Source organism: Clupea harengus, chromosome 15 (assembly GCF_900700415.2).
Source record: "Clupea harengus chromosome 15, Ch_v2.0.2, whole genome shotgun sequence".
NCBI classification, from domain to species: Eukaryota; Metazoa; Chordata; class Actinopteri; order Clupeiformes; family Clupeidae; genus Clupea; species Clupea harengus.
In genome coordinates this window covers 21,308,395-21,320,503 of record NC_045166.1, presented here as the reverse complement: position 1 = coordinate 21,320,503, position 12,109 = coordinate 21,308,395, and the positions used below count along the sequence as shown (strand labels likewise).

The following is a 12,109-nucleotide window of genomic DNA, read 5'->3' as shown; positions in this document are numbered from 1 at the left end:
AAACGATTTTTTTTCCCCACTTTCCTCCACGTGTCAAAATACACGAAACAGAAGGCGGGATCATAACAAACCCTCCTATTGGCTAGGCCATGCCTCACCAGTTTCACAGGCGAACTTAAAGGGCCACACGCGTAATTGTTTGAGATCTCACTTTCGGTGGGTCAGTGACCTCAATAACATTATTAGGCTAAGGGAATGTCCTAATGATAATCCTGATACTGTCTCCTAGATATATACTGCAACGCCCCCATCCACAGGTTAGATTATGTCTAGAAATCTGTGTGAGAATCGCAACACAAGAGAGCCCACTGCCCGTGAGATGGAGATTTTCTGTTGGCTTTCAAGTAGGCTTTTGCCTTTAATCAGTTAAATGAATTTGTCAACCCAGTTCTCCCAGATATAAGTTATGTGGCTTTAGCAGGTAGCGGCGATGCCTACAGTGTCTGCAGTGTGCTGAAAACCTCCAAATGCACGGATACCTTGCCGCGTCTTTAGCGTTACTATTACCATACTACAATGACGTATTTGGCACGGGGCGGGATTTGTCACGGCGAACTCGCAAAAAAACATTCGCCCCCCACAACAGTTCAGGTTGGCAACATTGGTGTGAGTGCGACAAGAAGCGCCTAGAGCAGGCTACACATTTTCGGTTCAGGATAAAAAATCGTGAAAAAGGTCAAAATACCCCCAATAACGGAAGACGTCTTGTCAACTGGCGGTGAGTGTCTTATTGTTTTTCAGACCATTATTCGATTGAACCACTGTCCGAGATGATCAGATGAGAATGATAAATGTCCGCATGTCAGTCGAGGACGCAATAACACTTACAATGATTTTGACTGTAGCCTACTTGCACTTTTGTTTGTTTCTGTAGCTGTATAACTGCAGAATGTTACGTCCCTTGCAGATACTTGGCCGGGGACATTGCCCCGGCCAGCTGAAAAACAAATATTTTGTAACGAAAACTCGTCGCATATACTCTGAAAGGCAGGGACGGTGTATTTCATTGGATGATTGGCAAACAGACCACTTTGCTGTCTTTTCATTATTATTATTTTTCATATTTTGTGTGCAAGCGTACAGGATCTTAGATCGGACTGTATCTTGGGGTAGGCTATCACTTGTCGTCAACCCCCATTGACACCTTGGCATGTCACAACATGTCAAACGAGTCGCTACTCGTGTAGGGTGGTTCGGAACGCCAAATGTTGCAGCCGTGATGGGCTAGTAGTGCATGTAGCATTGTAGGCTATCCCTTTTAACTCTACTCAGAAGTCATCAAGTGGAGCGCCGACGTCTGTTCGATGTTGTTCAGTTGTAACGAAGTGGCAGCAAGTTACGATTTTAACACTTTTAGGATACATCACTGTGAAATCGTTCCGTAGAAAATATATGTTGGCTAAATCAACTTGGAATCTAAGCAGTTTGACTGAATAATATGTCGGCTATGTGATGTTCAGTTGATTAGGCTACGTGTTAAGATGGGTTAAATGATGGTCTAGGCTATTCGAAAATCAAGCTAAATAACGTGCATTTTGTTTTTAAATGTCTTGCTCAGTTTATGCTGACGATGTCTACTTAACTGTATAACTACTTGAAAGTAAAGTTATTGGGCAGTTCAGCTGTGCGGATGACTGTTGTCATCTCAGCTGGTCGATGGGGGTTGTCGAGACATGTTCCAAGTCCGTCACTCTACCCCAAAGCGTGCTCGGAGTCGAGTTTAGAATGCTATTGCACAAAATATTCGGTAGGGGGAGCATTAAGTTGTCGCTGGGCAGATACAGTTTCCCCAATTCCCCTGTAGGCGGTACAGAAAAATCCGCACCTGCTGGGTAAGCGGGGTTTTGGGGCATTATAAACTACTTAAACAGTAAAGAGATCATCAAACTGAGGTAGAACTATATCTATGACAGTTCATCTTATTTCTCAATGGTCCCAAATAACTCGTCCCTCTGTACAAAACATGGTGCAATAACGCAAGATAACACAGAAAGATACTTAATTGTTGTGTTATAACGAAACAGGTCATGCAGCAGCCCATTTTAGCCTAGATGCACACTTTGTACATTGTATAGGTACTTTTTGTAGTTAAAGAATATGTGATTCACACATTTTCCACACAGAGGAAAGACTTTTTTTTTTACTATTCTACTGTCAGTCACTTGCTTGGTCCTTTTATTAAAGCATGCATTGGTTGGTTGGTTGGTTGATTTGGTAGGCAGTGTGAGGAATCATTGTGCCTTGACTTAGTAATGTTTTTATTTATGCATGCAATTTTCTTTATATATGCATTTAATTAGGTAGGACTATTGTCCATTTAGAGATCCAAACTGTTTTGCAGATTTATATGCTTCAGTGTGTGTTTGTGAAAGAGTACAGACATATATGCATTTTGTCGGACATGAGGGCTGGTGGAAACCTCACTTCTCTGGAGTGGGGGATAGGGTCTTTGCAGGGGAGAAGTGCCTCTGAGGCAGATCTTTTTGCTGCCACTTGCAGTTTGCCATATCAGCAAGAGGAACTTGTCAAATCTGTCGCTTTGTAGCATGTACTCCATAATGGCTGCAGAAATGACTTTATCTCCCATGATGCATCATGGCACTCGTTGTTTCTCCCTTATATTTCTTCTCTGTAATATCACACTCGTCTCTGGGTATGGTGCTACGATAAGACTTAAACACCATAGATGCGCCCCTAGTGATCAACAGAGGTTGAATTATGTCTAAGAGGATTGCTTTTGAATGTAATTTCTATTCCCATTACGGTCGGATATATGAAGAAATGTTGATGGAGAAGGTTGTTTTTTAACGGAAGACAAAAGTTTCTTTTTTGGTAATCGGACTGATCACCAAATTTTGTCTTACAATGCCGTGGTGATAGTCCCATTATCCATCATTTGCATTGGAAGCACGAGAGGTGACATCATCTGACCCTTCTGAGGTTTTTGTTTACGCGTGTCTGTTTCAGCCTTGGCCAGGATGCCCAACAATGCAATCCTTTTAAATGAGGTAATGCCTGGCCATTCAGGTGCGTCCTTTGGTCCATAATGCCGGACCAACAAAGGGGAATTTCATCTTGGATATGAGGGATTATGACACAGTGTGTTTTCCATAATAACTGTTAAGATGTTTTAGGGCAGTACCTGGCCTCAGAGCCACTGAATATGAACATACACACACACACACGCACACACACACACTCACACACACACACTAATACATACTGATCCTTCCAGGGGGATTACCGCTGAGGTTGCTGATGGACGATGAAGAGGACGACATGTTTCGGCCTATCTCGCGCTGCTGGGGAACCCCTTTCATGGACGTTAAATTCGAGGACCGGACCACACAGACAAACAGCTCTGCCGTGGCTCCAGGGAGAGGGAGCGCCATGCTGCCCTGCCGATTAGCACAAGAGCCCAGGCCATTCTTCCGCGGTACGCTTACTTTCTCATGCTTGATAGTATTATAACAGAATGGATTACTGTGGCATAATGTGTGAATTTGGTAGTCTCTTCACGTACATGGCCTGCCAGAAACTTGAAATTCAAAACATCTACATGTGATCTTTCCAAATGTTTTAGCCAGCTGAAGCCTCAAAAATCAGTTTAGTGTCCAGAAGTACATTACATATTTAGCTGGTCTACCTGAAGGGTTATCTGGCTGATCCAGTTTCAACTGGATGGGTGATATAACCTGAATGTGATTGCCCTGTTTACTGTCATTACCCTAAGAGAGACACGTTTCACTGTCAGATTTATGACGTTATTGTTATGGTTGTCAGGGAACATGTCTGGAAGCCAGGGAATTCTTGTACACAATCGGATTAGAAGTAGCCAGAACCGGCCTAACAAGTCTTGTATGACTTCATAGGTCAACAGAAGCACGCAGTGAAAGTTTCATGCATAGTCAATATTGTGATCAAAAATAAAACTTTGGTTTCTTGAAAATTCAGCCTGTGACCAAACACACTGTTTTGATCCTACTTTAACAGATACCCATCATCCTCCCTAAAAGGGTGAATACCAGCAGTATTAGTCTTTAAGATTTAGTAAAAGAGTTGGTTTCTTGGCTTACATGTATTGTCCAGCATTGTGACGGGCTAGCTCATGCTAATTCGTGTGTGCGTGTGTGTCTCTCTCTCCCAGGCAACGCTGGGTTTCGCTGGCACTTCCCCGCACTCTTTGAGCCCACCCGGGGCCTCGGGGGCTTCGAGGATGAGCGGGACGCTCCGCAGCTGGAGGGACATGAGGTGGAGGAGCAGGAGCAGGGGGAAGAGGACCCCAGATTAGCCCATGGGCTGGCCGAGGAGGCCCACATGAGCGTAGAGGCGCAGATCGGGCGCAAGCTGCGCGAGATCGGGGACCATTTCAACCAAGATCAGCTGCAGCTGGTAAGGAAGTGTGCGGTGTGTCGCCAGGATGGGCTGGCTGTGTGGGGTTTGGGTGGGCTGTGTTTTTTTTGGGGGGTGGGGCATGATGGGAGGGGCTGTATCATGGTTGTCTTTTTCGACGCTTCTGAAGTGTTGTTATCCCTGCTGAGTAATGTTTACCTGACACTACTGAACTCACTGCTGTGACCTCATTTTCCTGAAATAGAAGACTGTGTAATGTAAGAATGTGTACACACACACCCACTCACACACATACACACATACACAAAGAGAGAAAGAGACTATGTTGTTTGCGCGCATATGCAATATTCAGGTGAAAGGGCGCGCCAGAAACGCCCAAATAACAGTTCCACATGCCAGTCAGGTCTGGTTTGTGTGTCAACATTTCAGGTGTTTGTCTTTTTTTAATGCCATATATGGAATCAATGAATATTCTCTTAAACATTTAAATGAAAACATCACCACCATGAGAGTCTTCCAGTGAGGAAAGAGAGAAGAGTGAAGTGGTGCTCTTCGAGTGGGCTCAGAAGGCTTTAGGTGGGTTCAGGTGGCCAGGCCACCTACTGTAGGACTCTTGTCTTGTGGCTGCATAAGTGCAAAGAAGGGAGTTGACCACAAAGAGGGCGGCTAAAATAAGTCATACCAAACCACATGTCTTGGCGCATACTCAAAGAGCTGTGAGCTTGTCCTGGTATGTAAACCAGAGAAAATACCAACATTGTACCCTGTGATGGTCCCTATAAATAGGTAATTAACCAGGGGCAGCTAACTGAGGGCGATATGGTCGCTGAATGGTCAAATGTTACAGTTCGACGCATAGCAGTTCTCATCATTGTTGTCAAGGTGGCTGTGATTAAGAACAGGATAGCTTGAAAATGTATTCTTCTCCTACTCAGGACTAAAGGCCACACTGATACCAATAAAGGCTTTTCTATTCTATTTCTATTCTATTTCATTACTGTAATGAAAATACTTGAGTCTACCCAGTTTTCATTACCGTTTCCCACCCCTCATTTCTAAAGCACTCAGCATATTGGATTACCTCACCATCACCCCTTGTCCTGGCCTCTTGCTATTGCACCGAGGAGGTTATCAGCAGTTGTAAATATTTTACCAATTCAGTGTTAGCAGATGAGGTGTGTCTGGTTGATACGAGTGGCTTTATCGCCAAGGGTCCAGCGTGAAGTGAGTTTGGGTAACCGAGGAGAGTGAGATGCAAATCTGTGTTTACACACAGTCACTCTGGTGTGCTGTTTCAGTGTTTAGACTGCTTTTCACTGGAAATGATCTTCCGACAGATACATGACTGCCTGTGTGTATGCATAAGTGTGTCTTTGTGTGTGTGTGTGTGTGTGTGTGTGTGTGTGTGTGTGTGTGTGTGTGTGTGTGTGTGTGTGTGTGTGTGTGTGTGTGTGTGTGCTAGAGGCCCCTTATGTACAGAAGCCACTGAGTTATTTTAAGCTGCTGTAGATTCTCTCGTTGTCTTTGTCCACATGTTTGTCTACTAACTGCCATGATGGATGTATCTCAAGAGGTTCAAAGTAAGACTGTAAACTACCAGTTTGTGTCAAAATCTAATAGAGGTCTTCCTTAGTGCTTTGTCGCGAGCATAACTGGATAACAAAACAACAGAAAATATTTTTTTTATCTATGCCGGTCATAATAGGTTAGTCAGTTAATGTGCACTTCAAACTCCTCCATCCTCTTTTCCAAGTACTCTGGTGCAGTAAGGGGAGGTGCTTACGCAACGCCCTGCAACACGAGGCACAGGCAAGGGTTGATGGGGGTGGGTTGGTGTGGTGCAAGGGGTTGGGGGGTGGAGGGAAGGAAGGGGTGGGGTAGATCCTTGATGTCCACACGCAGTCAGGGTGGTGGGGAAGTGGAGCAGCGACTGACTGCAGGACTCAGGGAAGTCTTACTCCCAGGAGGGATTTCTGTCAGACACCTCCTTGTGCAGTATTCAGATAATCTCTCAATGTAACCCCCCATTTGTGGAGAGAGAAACAGACTGAGAGGGAGGGAGAGAGATATAGAGAAAGAGAGGGAGAGAGAGAGAGAGAGAGAGAGGCCAAATGATGAAATCTCTATGTATTTCTCAGAAAGCAGTCTCCAAAAGCATTTGCCCTCGGTGACGTGATTGAGCAGAGATAAGCTGTGTTACGCTTGACTCACTGGGACCTTGCTTAACGAACCCCGGAGCCCCCTGACCACCCCCTACATACACACACACACATTTCAGAGCTCTTCACTTGCCCTCTCCTAATTACCCGATCGTCTTCATTTCCCCAGCCCTGAAGTCCTCTGCCCCATTTTAAACCTTTTTAAAAATGTAAATTTTTCGGCAAGTAGGATGAAAAACAAAACAAATCCATGTTCTTCTGTCAGAAATGATCGGCTCAAATCAGCCATTACGTTTCATTTAAGACAGCTTCTCCCTGTTTAGTCCAGACATACCAGCCCCAGGGGACCCCCCTTAATCCCACTGACAGTCTGCTTTCTCTTAATATTCCTCCTTAATTAAACACTGATCCTGACTTCCCCTCAGGCACAAACAGACTTCCCCTCAGTGCACTTAGGACAGAAAGAGAAAGGACTCGTCAACAACTTAATTTGACAGGAAGCATTGTTTGATGTTTTATTTGATGTAAAGAGTCATCCTGTAATCCTCTTTAGGGCTAGTAAGTATCCTCTTCTCAGCCCGTGGTTTGTCTGTGGTAGTCAGGAACCCGATCAGTCGTGTCCCCCTGTACAGGCGATATAGACTTGACACAGAGCCATGCAGGCCGGTAAACAAAGCCGCTGTTGTGACAATACTCACACTGTCTCTGGAGGTTGACAGTCTAGACACACCAGTGATGTCTTTGGCCTAGAAATTAGTGCTTATTTGAATTTTTTTTACTTTGCATAGAACAAATAACTCCAGGGTATGGGTACGTCATGTGCCTCAAATAACATGCTGCTATTTTATCCGTTTATCTGAATACAACACGTTAGTGTGGAACAGAATGCGAAGTTCAGTTGCCGTGAAGGGTACGGAATTGGATTACCACTTCACTTCAAACAACATAATTTTTTACATTAAACTAATAATACTTTCAACTGTTTTACAACCTAAGCCTTGAGAGAGAAGTGATGGCCCTGACTACTGTCACTCATGAGCAGTATTGTAATAATATATGTTTTCTTTCCCTCAATATGGAAATGGGTATCTGGTTATCAGTGGTCAATTGTAGTATTGTTAGCACTTTAAGTTGAGTTGTTAAGGTATTAATGTCTACTTGTCTCTTCTCCTTGTCCCATTGCAGCTAGCCAGACACCAAAGAGATCATCTGCCGCTGTGGTGGCGTGTGGGCACGACTGTCTTCAGCTACCTGTTCCAGAGGGTAGACCTGGCCCCTCCCCCACAAGGCAACCCAAGATGAGAGGGGGCCACAGGGGGACTCAACCACACTCCTAAGAGACTTTTTTCTGATGGCACTGTATGACTTTATGACGGGTTTGGATTGAACTGATGGAATAAATAACTTAACAAGACTGACCAAGAGGAGGGAGGGGTGGGGATGAAGAACTTGGCGGTCACCGCAGGACGGTGACTGAATCTTTTTTTTCGTTGGTTCGTTTTTTTGTTTTTCAACTTTATGAAGAAGCCATTCTGTGTGAAGAGCTATTTTTAACAAAACAAAAAACAAATGTAAGATAAAGTATTTTGTTCAGTACGTTGAAACGTATTTTTTTGTTTTGTTATTATTTTCATATTTTCACCGTTAAGGACCTTTGATAGTTCAGCTATTGCCTTACTACTTCCTGCAGCAGTGGAATGACTTTGGGAAAGAAATACAACAACAAAAAATGGTGGCGATCGGGGAATAGAAGAACAGGAAGGGAAAGCTTGGCGGAGATCCCGTGCTGAAGCATCTGAACTTTATGAAATGACCACAGTGCACTATTGATCCCACCATAGTTGCGTACGGTTCCTTGCTGGCTTATTTGGACAGGTTTCTCTTCTGTGGTACTGAATTGTTCTTAGATAATAGGTCAGTTTGACTTATTTGCCAGTGGCTGTTGACTGAGATTTTCTCAACTCTCCTTTTGCCTGTATCTTGAAAGCGTTTTATCTGCCAGCGGTCTTTAAACCTGGATCCATTTGGACCTTTAAGGTCTCAATATGCTGGTCTTTTTATACAGAGCAGACCGGGAGACGTACGCTTTTTATATAGCCCTGTCTTGTCAATTGTGGCCTAGGCCAGCCTTTGTAACCACAATAAGAACTGTCTTGTGAATTCTCACTGAGAAACAAAAATGTGTTTTTTGAAAACATTTTCTGTGAATGCTCTTTCTTACCTGAGACGAAGCAGTTAAAAAAATGAATTTTGAAATTTTGAACATTTACTGTGAGCACAAAATTATTTTGCAAAAAAAAAAAAAGGCAGATGACAAATCGAACAGACTAAACCTGTGGTGGTTTTTAAAGGTGCTATCGTTCGGTTATGACACAGTTCGACCACTTTTACAAGTTCTCTTGGCCTTTGCATTGAACTCACGTACACAACTGAGTGTATGTACGTTCAAAAGGATGTTTTTTTTTTATTTGTACGAGTCTTTTTGAACACTCCTTCAACGGGTCTAATTGCACTCGAGCGGATAAGCCCTGCCTGGCCCTCCGGAGCCATGTGGCTATGATGGAAGCCAGTGGTTGCTTGGAAACCTTAGAGATCAAATGCTGTTGCAGTCAGATCGGCACAAATAACGTCAGATTCCTTTGGATCAATCATCCGTCTGTGGGGGGGGGAAAGGTTAAGAATTAAATGAAATAGCAGAGGAAAATGTTTTATGAAGATTTCACAACAGAAGATGACATTTATATTGAGATATTTTTTACAAAAGTAATTGAAGACATCTGATATGTTTGTTTAGCTTCTTATTCTTAGTCACAAGTTCTCAGTAGTGTAAAACACCTGTTAAGAGTCAGACACAAAAACAAACAAAAACAAAAGTGAACTTGCCTCTGTAAAGAAAATCTCAGGGGGTTGGTACATTTAGACTTGGGAAGCATTTCACTGTTCCGAACATTCAACTTTCTTTTTGTAAAGCCAAGACTGAATGACATTGGATAAACACAGAGATTAATCTCATCCCAATTTAAACATTCCATCCTTCATTGCCCAGTCCAGTAGTTTTCTGGTTAAACTGAACCATTTCAGTCTGTAAGAGATGGGTTTCTTAAGCCCACATAGTTATGATGTAATTTCCTGTACATTCCCCTAGCTTTGAATTTGCTTACCAATGGAGCAGTGTTCAGGGTGTTAGGAGAAATGTCTCAAGTCTGTGATGCTGTGTTCACTGAGCCATTCATGGAAAGGCTGTGTGTGAGCTCTCCCTTCTCACAGCACGTACTCTGTGTTCATCCAAATGTCACTTCTTCTCAACCTCTCATGTTTTTTTATATTATTTGCATCAAGTCATTGTAGTTTCTTTGAAATAATTTATTCTAATTTATTTGGTGTATATTTGCTCAGTGCTACTATATATTTGAATTTCTGGATATGTGCCGGTTCCTTGTGAGCATTCAGTGTGCGAAGTTTGGTGTGCCTCTAACAACTGTGGGTCAGAGAAAGAAAAAAAACAACAACTATAGACAATCAAAAAGACATCAAATGTGCCTTGTGTCCAGCAGACCAGCAACACAATCAGCCTGTCTCTGCAGTTCGTTTTCTACGCGAGACAAAACAATCTCAAGGCTTTGAATGGGCGGATACTAGTCAGGATTAAACAGTTCATGTCGATATGCTGTCACCTGTCCATTTTGACCTCTTAGTTTCCATGGCCCACAGTCTTTTGCCCCAAACTGTAATATCAAAAAGACCGTCTGCGACAACTGTGCACCGGAAAGTCTTAAAAAAAAAGACATGTTTTTTATACCTCGTTGTGTTCTCTGAGTTTGACCTTCTATTCTTACTTTCACAAACAACCTTGTAGAAGTGTTGGATAAACTTAATGAAATTCTATGTTGTGGGGTACACCTGGCCCAAAACAGTTTTTTAGTCAATGCCATCTGGCTACTGAGGGTTAGTCAGTTTCTTTTTGTCAAAATTAGACAGGAAAGTAAGAATATGTTCAGTATTATCTTCTGGAAGGTTCATATTGTCCAGGTTGTGTCCTCTCTCCAAATTCCCCCTATTATTAGTGAATCTATGTCATGCTTGCCTTTAAAAGGCAGTTGTCAGTGTCAGTTCAGTTTTTGAACTCAAAATGATTTGTCCCCCCCCCCCCCCCCCCCCCCCAAAAAAAAAAAAAAAATCCAGGGAATTTCAAGAGTGACTGTTTACTTGTAACTTTCCAGTAAGAGCAGGTTTCTATGAGAATATCCTTTAGTTAAAAAACAAAACAAAAATGAAAAATTGAAAAAGTTGGGATTCATTCATTGTGACTCTCACTTGAAGTTTTCTATGAAACTAAAATTGCATGTGAATAACTTCTGAAATTTGTATCTTAAAAGCTTTGAATGTGATGTAATTGAATTGAAACGGTAATGTTATTAAGTTACGGGCAATACAGCAAATCATTTATTCCTTAACCCCCTCCCCACTCACAAAAAAGGCAATCAGTTCAGTAAATGTTCAGTAATGTTTCTGAATGTCATTTTCAGGTCTCCTGTCTTGTTCAGTGAACTTTGTGAAAACGCACGTCTGACAATCTTTAAAGTCTGATCCGCGTCACAAATCCTTAAAGTGAAACAATGAGTTGATGAATTTTAACCAATGCCTTCAGATTACATCCAAATGACATGTTATGAGTGCTGTCTTAACAGTTGAATGCTGGCATGTACTGCTGTACAAAGTGTTGCCCTGTTGAGGACAGTAGCATGAACTGTTTTCTGGGAGACTATAGTCTGGCCTCGCTATCTGTACTATGGGAGAAGAAGGGCTGCAGAGACTGAAAACCAGAGGAACCCCAAGCACCAAATGACACCAAATGAGAAGCCATCTCACCACAGTCTTAGGAGTTCTCCTTCAGTGATAATTTGGGGTGACAGTGACAATCATGGAGGGAACTGCAAAGGCTAGTGATGCCATTACCATATTGACAGTTACTGTATGCCAGAAGTGAGATAGCGGTGTTGCTTTGTTGTCTGGTGCGGTGTACTTCTGGTTCTCGAGTCCACTCCATTCCAACTGGTGAGGGAAGTAACGGACATTTGTTTCTCAAGTGCAATATGCTGTACATATGAGCTTGGCTCTATGAATCATTCCTTTCCTGCATTTTTGTTGTTCAATGGGAAAATATTGTCATTTTTCATTAAAAGTTTTTTCAAAGGTTCAAATCTTTTGTGTGTTGTTATTTTTATTCTATAACATTACTCTTAGTGGATGTAATTCAGTTGGACGAGATATTTTGGTAGCACTTTGGTAGCATATACATCCCTAATCAATGTGATCAAAACAGTGATTGGTGGACAGTGTAAATGCCCATGGTACTTGTGTCAATCCACTAAACACCTTTCAGTCATGTATAATATACGCATAATATAAGTCATGCTGAGAAGCACATAACAGTGAGTGCTCATGGTACTGGACAACAATAATGTGTTCAGACATGTAGGCCTACTATGACCAACTATCATCAAGTTTGGCCACGTTTCTCCACATACTGAGTTTAGATACGATCACAAAGAAAAAAACCTTACCAACATGATTAACAGCGATTAAGAGCAATTAAA

The 12,109-nt window shown here is 42.5% G+C and overlaps 1 protein-coding gene across 1 annotated transcript; it reads left to right on the top strand.

Moving 5' to 3' along the window:
• The first annotated feature begins 418 nt into the window (after nucleotides 1-418).
• On the top strand, nucleotides 419-10,662 carry bmf2 (BCL2 modifying factor 2). Its single transcript, XM_012828461.3, has 4 exons — nucleotides 419-718; nucleotides 3,236-3,436; nucleotides 4,148-4,392; nucleotides 7,698-10,662. Exons 2-4 carry the CDS (start codon nucleotides 3,259-3,261, stop codon nucleotides 7,812-7,814), a joined length of 540 nt encoding a protein of 179 aa, XP_012683915.1. The 5' UTR covers nucleotides 419-718; nucleotides 3,236-3,258; the 3' UTR covers nucleotides 7,815-10,662.
• Nucleotides 10,663-12,109: the final 1,447 nt, after the last annotated feature.